A 10,314-nucleotide genomic window follows, 5' to 3' on the forward strand; every position below is an offset into this window, starting at 1 on the left:
TCCTTGGTTGGCCCTATTTGTAGCTTTTCCATGTTCCCTTCTGGTTCTGGCCTGGGTTGGTCGGCTTGGCGGGCGTCCAGGTCGGCTAGGAATATCCCGGCTGCATCTCGGGATTTTTTCCTTAGAGCTAGACTGGTGTTGTCGCATTCGGCTGCGACCTCTCGGTCCCCGTGGATGGTACCGATGGATCCGTCCTCGGTTCTAAACTTCATGAGGAGGTATTTGGTAAAGATGACTGCGGAGAAGTCGTTGATTGTTTTTCTTCCGAGAATCACGTTATAGGCTGTGGAGTCTTTTAGGACTACAAATTCGGATAGGATTGTCTTCTTCTGGCTGCTTGTTCCTATGGTGATGGGAAGGGTGATTGAGCCGTCTGGTTTGAGGAAGTTGTCTCCGAGTCCCGTGACTCCGTTGCGGTGTGTTTGGAGGTTGTCGTTGTGGAGCCCGAGCTTGTCGAAGGCTCCTCGGAAGAGGATGTTCGAGTCTACCCCGGTGTCCACCAGTATCCTTCGTACCAGTCCTGTTCCGATTCTGGCCGAGATGACGAAGGGGGCATCTTCGGCCGAGGTGCCGTGCTGGCAGTCCTCTGGTAAAAAGGTTATCGTGTTGTCGGCTGCAGTGGTTGGGGTCTGGTTTCTGACCGCCATTACTTTGAGATCTTTTTTCATTGTTAGTTTTGACTTGCTCGATATGTCTTTGCCCGTGATGACGTTTACTATGATGGTCGGGTCGTCTTCTGGGCTTTCTCTGGGGGGTTGCTTCTGGGTTCTCGGGTTACGCCCGTCTTTTTCCGGTGACCTGTCTCTTTCCGCGCGCCTTGGTTCTCTGATGATTTTGGCAAATTCTGGGAGCTTGCCGTCTCGTATGGCTTGTTCGAGGGCGTCTTTAAGGTTAAAACAATCTTGTGTTTTGTGACCGTAACCTCGGTGGTAGTCGCAGTAGAGGGTTTTGTTGCCGCCCGTCCTTTCTTTGAGTTGTCGGGCTTTCGGAATGATTCCTCGGTCTGCTATTTGGTGGTATACTTCCGTAATTGGTGCTGTCAGGGGTGTGTAATTAGAGAATTTGCCAATTCTCAGTGGTCGGTTTGTATTTGTCGGCCTGGGGTGGTCTCTTTGATTCTCTCTGGGTGGTGGATTTTGGCGAGGAGCTGAGTTGCCATGTTGGGTGTTGCCGTGCTGTCGTTTGTTGGCGGCGACGACTTGACTGACTTCTTCGTCATTGATGTAATCTTTGGCGACATTCTGGATCTCGTGCATAGTCCATACTGGTTTGGTGGTGAGGTGTTTGCGAAAATCTTTGTTCATGAGTCCGTTGGTTAAGCAGAGGCTCGTGACGGAATCCGTGAGCCCGTTGACCGTTAGGCATTCGTCGTTGAAGCAGTCGAGGTATTTCCTTGTGGATTCTTCTTGTTTTTGCATGACCCCTAGCAGGCTGATGGGGTGTTTGGCTTTAGTGATTCTAGTTGTGAACTGGGCCATGAACTTTCGTGTTATGTCGTGGAAACTGGCTATGGATCCATTTGGGAGGGCGTTGAACCATTTGATTGCCGGCCCCGCAAGGGTTACCGGGAAGGCTCTGCATCGGACCGCGTCGACCGCTCCTTCCAGGTTCATCCTGGCCTCGAAGGCCGTTAGATGTTCCTGGGGGTCCTTGGTCCCGTCGTACTTCATGTCGGTAGGTTTGTCGAAACCTTTGGGGAGTTTCGCTCTTAAGATTTTTTCTGTGAAGGGTGTAGCTCCCATTATTGTGTGGTCGTTTCGTGTGCGCTTGGTATTTCGGTACCTCTGATCTTCGTCTGAGTCGTGTTGACGACTTAGATCTCGGGAAGCGCTGCGGTTGTGTTTCTTGTTGTACCGCCTTCCGGCGATTTCTCGTGATCGTGGTCGCGCGAGGTGCTGCGACCGTCTCTCCTATCGCGTCGTTGGGTCGGCGACCTGCCGCGGCGAGATCTTAATCTGGAAGTTGCCTGGCTTCCGTGTTTGTTGTTGTGTTTTTCTCTGTTGCTCAGTTTGCCTTCAAGCTCTTGGACTCGGAGGCAGAGATCCTGGATGATCTGTGCCGCTTTGTCCCTAGCTTTCTCAGGATGTCGTTGGTCCGTGACGACGTGGTCGTTCGCGTGGTGGACAGTGCTTGCTATTCTTGCTTGGTTCGTGACCTCCCGGTGTTCTGGGGTTGGATGAAGCTGTCGAGAGTCATCCTGGCTTGAGGGGGTTTCCTCCAAGGCGTCCCCCATCCGGCTCGGCTGGCGCAAAGGTCCCCACAGACGGCGCCAATGTACGAGATGTTTCTGGTACGGGTTGAAGGGTGGATCGGGAACCTGCGAACAAGGCTGAAGCCGGGTTGCTTAACTGGAGCAATGGGGGGAGGTACCTGCAAAGACACTCCGACGTTCAAGTCAGAATGGATCTAAGAGGTGTAAGGTATGAGGAATGAATGAATACTTGAGGGACTTGGGTCCTCAATTTATAGGTGTTGGTGAGCATCTTATCTTATCTTATCTTATCTTATCTGGCTAAGATAAGAGAGATGTTTGAATTCGAAAGTCGGTTAGGAGTTCCGAAGGGCTAGTTTTGAGCCTTTCAAGAGAGAGAGGCGGGTCGGATCCGAGGTGCCGGGTTCGGGTCCAACCTCGGGTCCGGGATCCATGGATTGGATCTGTAACACATACACACACAAAACAAAAAGACGTGTTTCCCAAAATCGACAATGAACCTCAACAACGCTTTTGTCTTTCAGTGTATATTTATCCCTTACCCATTCTGTTCAATATTCATGCAGCCACCGGCAATTATTATTGTTTAGTTGTGACTGACTCGTTAAATATATAAAATACTTATTTTTTTTTCATTTCATTTGCAGTGTGGTTAAAACTTAAGGGTATTCATTATGATGCAAGATTTTTTTTAACAAAAATGTTTAGTAAAAATAATATTAATTAATTAATAACTTTTTTAATTTTTTTAGAAACTGCCTATTAATTACTCCTGTCCAATTTGAAGTCATTAACAATGAGAATAGTGATAATGTTGATCAAGAAAAAAAAGTATAGTGGTGGGATTGTGAGAGACTGACCGTGAATATGGCGGCCGCCACAAGTGTAAAGTAAAAATGATGGAAAATGATATAAGGGGAAAAACGTAGATGTCAAAAAAGAAAAGAGTTTTGTTATTTTAACAATTCCAAAATTCTTTAAACAACCAACAACTATGATAAATACGTAGAGAAAGAACAGTGAATGGACATACGTTTATTAAAAATTATTTTTAAGATTGTTGTGATAAAATTATCTGAAATAGATGTCCATTTTTCATGAGATTCAAGTTATTAAGAATGATTATATTTAATAAAGTTTGAAAAGAATGTTTTTTATATGTGTATAAATAATAGTAGAATTTGAAATATATAACACGTAGAAATAAGCTAATAACAATAACAAATATTTTTCTTTCTCTTTTTTTATACACTATAATATAAATTTTTTTTTTCTATCTCTCCGTAGATTTAAGTTACAATATATATAATAGGATAAAATATACTTTTTGTCCCTTAAGTTTGACAAAAATTTCAAAAATACCCCTAAGTTTTATTTTGTTTCAATTTTGTCCAAAAAGTTTTCGATTTGCATCAAATATACCTCTGACGGTTAATTTTTTTTTAAAAAAATTAAAACTAATTCAACAACAATTTCACAAGAACAACCCTCAACACAAGCAAATCAAGCATAATTTTCATGTATTATTGTTAGATTGATCTTAAATTTTTTGAAAATTTAGCCGTGGAGGGTATATTTGATGCAAATCAAAAACTTCTAGGACAAAATTGAAACAAAATAAAACTTAAGAGTAATTTTAAAACTTTTGCCAAACTTCAAGAATAAAAAGTATACTTTACCCTTTATAATATTAGTAAATATATAAATTACTTTTATTATAGTGAGATAATAGCATTGTTGAATATTAATACTAAAATCTTCTATTTACATATCTTTATTTTATATTTAGTACATCTTCCTTATTTATTTATTTTACAACATGTTATCGGTATGAGACTCTGATCAAATTAAGAAGACCCAGGTAATAAATTTTCATTATGTCGAAACTCACTCATCTTGAATTTAATGCTCTTGATATATCTGGAAACAACTACTTATCATGGATACTAGATGCCGAAATCCATCTTGATTCAATGGATTTAGGAGATACCATTAAGGGTAAAACTAATGCATCCCAAAAGGATAAAGCAAAAGCCATGATCTTTCATCATCGACATCTTGACGAAGGATTTAAAAATGAATATCTCACACTAAAAGATCCTGCAGATCTGTGGAAAAACCTTGAAGAAAGGTATAATCATCAAAAGACAGTGATACTTCTTCAAGCCCGATATGAGTGGACACACTTACGTCTACAGGATTTTAAATCCAATAATGAATACAATTCAGCAATATTCCAAATTACCTCACAAATGAGATTATGTATAAAAAGATAACTGATAATGACATGTTAGAGAAAACTTTCTCGACCTTCCATACCTCGAATGTGCTCCTGCAGCAGCAATATCGAGAAAAAGAATTTAAAAAATATTCTGAGCTAATTTCTTGCCTTCTTGTCGCCGAGCGTAACAATGAATTGCTTTTAAGAAATCATGAAGCACGCCCAGTTGGCGCCGCCCCATTTTCTGAAGCAAATATGGTAAATCATTATCCCAGAAAAGGTAAATGACAAGGTTTTAGTAACAAGAAAAATTATGGAAGGAAGAAAAATTATGTTCACAAGAAAGGATCTCACTAGAAGTAGGATAAAGAAAGAAACAATGGGCAAAATAAATCAACAGAGGATAAATATTTCCGTTGTGGTGAAAAGAGCCATTGGTTGCGTACTTGTCGTACCCCAAGGCACCTAGTTGATCTTTATCAAGCATTCTTGAAAAAGGACGACAAAGGAAAGGAGACGAGTTTTGTTTCAAAGGATGTGAAAAATTACACCACTCATTATGAAGTATCTGATTTCTTTGAGGATTCTGAAGGGAATACTGGTCATTTGATCAATGATGGAAAAGTTTAATATGTGGGTTTGTTAAGTACTTATGTAAATAAATAATGTAAAAAAAAAACTTTTAAGTTTTATTCCCTATGTATTTGAATTTCAAGTGTGATGTATATAAATAATGTTTAATAAAATATTTATGTTTATGAATTTTAAAATTACTAAATGTGCCAAGTTCTAAAATAATAATAATAATAAAATTTATAGTATATGATACTATGTATAGTACTTCTTAAAAAATAATTTCAATCAAGAAAATAATTTTATTGCGCATAGACTTTTACTCATTTTATTATTTTATTTGTCTTTGAAGAAAATGGCAAGGACATATAATGAAGATGTTTGCCTTGCGGATAGTTCAAGTTCACATACCATTCTCTAAAGTAGTATACATTTTACACATCTTGTACCAAAAGAAGAACATGTTAATACTATTATTGACTCAGACAATGTGATAGAAGGCTCCAAAAGAGCTATGATTTTGTTTTTCGGAGGAATAAAATTCATAATAAATTACACGCTATTGTCTAATAAGTCTCTAAGGAACTTGTTGAGTTTTAAAGATATTCGCCAAAATGCATATCATATTAAAATAATGAATGAGAGAAATCATGAGTACTTATGTACCACAACCAGTGTTCTGAAAACCGAACCGGATCGGCCAGTTCGACTGGGTTAACCAGAAACTGGTTCTCTAGCCAATCCAGTTGACATGAAAAACTGCCTGGCAAAAAAATTGCAAAAAAGGTCAAACCGGCAGTAAACCGGTAAAACCGGACAATTTTTTAATGGGTTTTAGAATTTCAATTAAAAAAAAAAAGAAATTCAACATATAAAAAGGCTCCCTTCTCAGTTCCCCTCCCTCACACAAAAACCCCTCTCTCTCTTAGCCACAACAAGCAGCAGCTACCACCGAACTCTTTTCGTCAGCCAAAGGGTGCTGTCGCCGCGCGGCAGTGACAGACAGAGGGTCAGCTCGAAGCCCTTGGCCGTCGATCCTCTTCTCCTCCATGTCGTCACCTCTGGACTTGCATGTCAAAGATCATGGCCGTCTTCTACTCTTCTCTACGTCGTTGTCGTGGTCATGGACTTGCAGATCGAGTAGCTGTCAGTTTGAATCCTATCCTCGTCTCTGTCTCGCCATTCCTCCCTCGTCTTTGTCTTTGTCTTGCCGTTTCTCCTTCGCCCGCAGTTGGGTTTTGTTCTAACCTTGTTTGTCTCTGTCTTGCCTATCTCTATGTTTTATGATTATAAATTTCTGTTTTTGTATGATTCTGGAACCGAATAAGGTTTAGGATTATAAGTATGCACTGCTGAAATCTATGTTTGCTTCAATTTATGTTTGTTTATTTTGTTTATTTTATTGATTCTAATTTACTGTGATTATTGAGTTGCTATTTTCTGATGATAGTGTTGCTATTTTTGGTGGTGTAATTTGCTGAATTTGAATTGTGAGTGTAATTGGATTATGAGTGCATCTGAATTTCAAATTTTGATGATTGAGTGGCTGAATTTTCTGATGCTTTTGGATTCTCTGGTTTGTTTGTATTTAGATTGTGAGGATTTATTTTTGGTATTTATGCTGATTATTTTTTTTATAATTTGAGAGTTAATTAGAAATTTCTAATATTTAAAATTGTTTATGCTGATTATTGTTTATGTTATTATTTTATTTGAATATTTAAAATTTTATATTAAATTTGTAATAATTTTATTGTATATTTAACTAAACCAGTCTAACCACAGTTTGACTCCGTTAGACCATTGAACCATTAAACAGTTGCTTGGCCAGTTCAATGATCGATTCGATTTTTGCAACCTTGATCACAACTCATGATTCAAGTAAAAAGGTTATATTAGAAAAGTTACCCTCACTTTCATCCGGGTTATATTATACTAAAATTAGTGCAATTGAATTACATGCCATTGTAAACCCAAAGTTTACCAACCCAAATGAATTTATAATTTGGTATGATTGATTGGGTTATCCGGGAACAACCATGATGCGGAGAATTATTGAAAACTCCCGTGGACATTCATTAAAGAACCAGAAGATTCTTAAATCTAGTAAATTTTATTGTGCTGCATGTTCTCAAGGAAAGCTAATTTTAAGGTCATCACCAGTAAAAATTAGATTTGAGTCCCCTGAATTCCTAGAAAGGATTCAAGGCGAATATTTTAGATATTTTATTGAAGGTTATAGAAGGCTTAGAGAAGGGGGGTTGAATCTATAGCCTTCTTTTACTTTAATGAATTTAGCCTTTACTTGCAAACTTTTACTTAGAATCTGTTTGAACTGTGCAGCAAAAACTTTATGAGACAATTTGGTTTTGTCTCATAAATATCAGAAAACAGAACTTAGAGAAAGAGAAGAAGAATGACACCAGCATGTATCCTGGTTCAGTTGCCTTATGTAATGCAACCTACATCCAGTCTCTACCACAACAGTGGTAGAATTTTCACTATAGTTAAAGTATTACATACACCAATACTTAGGATTCACTCAATCCTTTCTCACTCAAGTTCTAACCCAACTTGAATTGGTTATGCTAATACCTAACTCTTCACTCTAAGTGCTAACCCAACTTAGAAAGGGGTACCTTACAGGTACAAGACACAAGACTTAATGACCAACCTAAAAAAAATCTGAAATCACTATAGGCTTTTCTTTATTGTATTTCACTCAGCCTTTTATCACTCATAGGCTTTTTCTTGATTTTTATCTTTCTGCCTTTTAACTCTCAAGAAATTACAGAAAGATATACATTGAAAATAAATTACAAACTGTACAACATGAAGGAGATTAATGCTTCAACAGCCTCTGTTGCTATAAGTTGAACCGGATTCAGCTGACTCTGAATGAGTTCCTCATCTTGGAGGAATACTTCTTTAACTTAGAAAACACTGTCCAAAGTTGATGAATTCTTCACAGAGAATCACTTCAAAACAAACTCAAAGATCTGTTTTTCTCTCTTTGTCTTCAGAAAAAAGAAAAAAAATTGTCTTTTGTACCTCTTTCAATGTTGCTGAGTTTCTTTCTTTCAAGTCAACTCCTCGAGCTGTGTGCTTCACCAACTTACCATTTCACTATTTTCAATTAATCCCTAAATTAGGAATATTGAATCTGATCCTTTTTGCTTGACCGAAAACCTTAGGGTAGCAATGAAAATGTTGTTAAGTGGTAAACCCAGATCTGAACCCTTGAGCTAGAGCTTTGTCCCCAAGAAATAATTTTGACTTTTGATTCATAGTAGTGATTATCAGAAAGCACTTTCTCCATTTATCCCAAGTTGGAGTAGCAAAGAGTTGGAGAAGGAGTGAATAAAGTAAATTGCATGTAAATGGAAATAAATCACCTTTAACTTCAGACTTAGCTTAAATGGTTTGATTTGGGTGATTAGACATTTACTTTCTTTGATTAAGCTTTCTCTTTCTTTCTTTTTTGATGAAATGAGCAGGTGCAACGAAGCTCTCTCTCTCTCTCTCTCTCTATCTCTATCTCTCTCTCTCTCTCTCTCTCTCTCTCTCTCTCTCTCTCTTTGGTTCTTTTACTGAAGCAAACATGTGAATGTTGGCTTTAGAGGTCTTCAGCTTGATGGAGTCTTCATGGGCTTGAGTTGGATTTGTTTTATTTAGCCCAGCTGTTTTCTTTGCATTATTTTCTATGGGCTTCGTTTATTAGAAAATCCCACCAGCAAGGTTTTTTTTCCTTGCATTTGTCTGCTGTTTCTTTCGATTTTTGGCCTGCATCACTTAATCACCATGATAAAAAACTAATTGGATGATTAACCCAATAAAATAATGTTCGTCATCATCAATTGAAATTAGTTAATTTCTTAACTCAACAATCTCCCCCTTGATGACAAACAAAGTTATGAATTTGATTACAGAGTTTTAATGTACCAAAAATAAAGTACTTCCCTTTTAGTGATGTCTCTTGCTTTTGAATTTTGCTCCCCCTTTCCTTTCCTTTCCAAGAGTTGCTCCCCCTGAATTTGTGATCTTCTTTTCTTTCCTGTTTACATATTCATGTAGGGAACATACCAATATACTATATACTATTTTTGTTCATGGATGAGACATTCAGCAAGTTTTCCAAACAAACTCAACAGCTTATGCAACAGAGCTAAACAAAACATAACAGAGCAACAGAACATAGAAACACACAAAATTAGCCTAGAACTAAACAGAACAAATCACAAAAGAAATCAGTACTGAATAGAGCTATTAAACAGATCTATTAAAAATAGAGCATATATCACATTTAATACTACTATTACTCCCCCTTTTGTCATCAAGGGAGGAGGTTAAATAAATTTCAGACCTGCAAAAGAACCATTAGTGCAAATTCCATAGTGGTAAATGAATTAAGTGCAAATTAAACTAATGGTTAAATGGTTTACGGTCATCCAAAACAAAACAAAGAGAAGTCCAAAAGTAAAAGACATGAGTTTTTATGAGACAAAAGGAAATGAAGGGCTGTAGCATTATGAGACAATTTCAGGCATCTGAACCATCCTCTTCAGAACCAGCATCTTCTTCAGGATCAGTGGCCGCATTGTCATCCTCTTGGAGATTTTCAATGAATTTCAAGAATACTGCCACCCTATCTCTGGATTTCCTAAGGAAGCTAAGTTTTCATGCTTGGTGGCTAGTTTCCTTTGCTCTTTACTCATAGCAATTAGATCGTTTGATTGAGAGACAAACTCTTGCACCACATCTTTAACAACTTCATACAAAACAGTTTTGTGTCCAGTAGAGGCTGAAGTACCCGAGGCGGATGGAAGAGGGGATTCTTCTAGTTCATAGTTGATGAATCCACATTTCATGGTATTTATTTGCTCTAATTGGGTGGATTTCATCAACTTTCCTTTCATTTATTCAATGAAATAGCATAATTTTGTAAATTCTCCCTAAATTGTGCTTAAAAGTGAAAACATACTTTTTAGGCCCTTAATTGCTAAATTTTATTTACTTTAATTCCATTTGATGCCTTGATGTGTTTGTTGAGTGAATTCAGGCTTGTAAAGAAAATATTGGATTGAAGGAATAAAGAAAAAACATGTAAAAGTGGAGAATTCATGAAGAAATGGAGTTTACTTGATGTGTAAAGTAAATTTTATTTACTTTAATTTCATTTGATGTCTTGATGTGTTTGTTGAGTGATTTTAGGCTTGTAAGGCAAAGATTGGATTGAAGAAATAAAGAAAAAGTATGTAAAAGTAGAGAATTCATGAAGAAATGGAGTTTGGAGCTTTTCAGCAAGTGT

General features: G+C 37.5%; 1 protein-coding gene across 1 annotated transcript in view; it reads right to left on the reverse strand.

Annotated features, from left to right (window-relative positions):
- The window catches only part of LOC107620789, a 2,550-nt gene extending 2,403 nt beyond the window's left edge, over nt 1–147 (reverse strand). The window contains exon 1 of the mRNA XM_016322911.1: nt 1–147. This exon is cut by the window's left edge and continues 1,185 nt beyond it. Within this exon, the coding sequence (XP_016178397.1) occupies nt 1–147 (147 nt within the window).

Source organism: Arachis ipaensis, chromosome B10, assembly GCF_000816755.2.
Source record: "Arachis ipaensis cultivar K30076 chromosome B10, Araip1.1, whole genome shotgun sequence".
Taxonomy (NCBI): domain Eukaryota; kingdom Viridiplantae; phylum Streptophyta; class Magnoliopsida; order Fabales; family Fabaceae; genus Arachis; species Arachis ipaensis.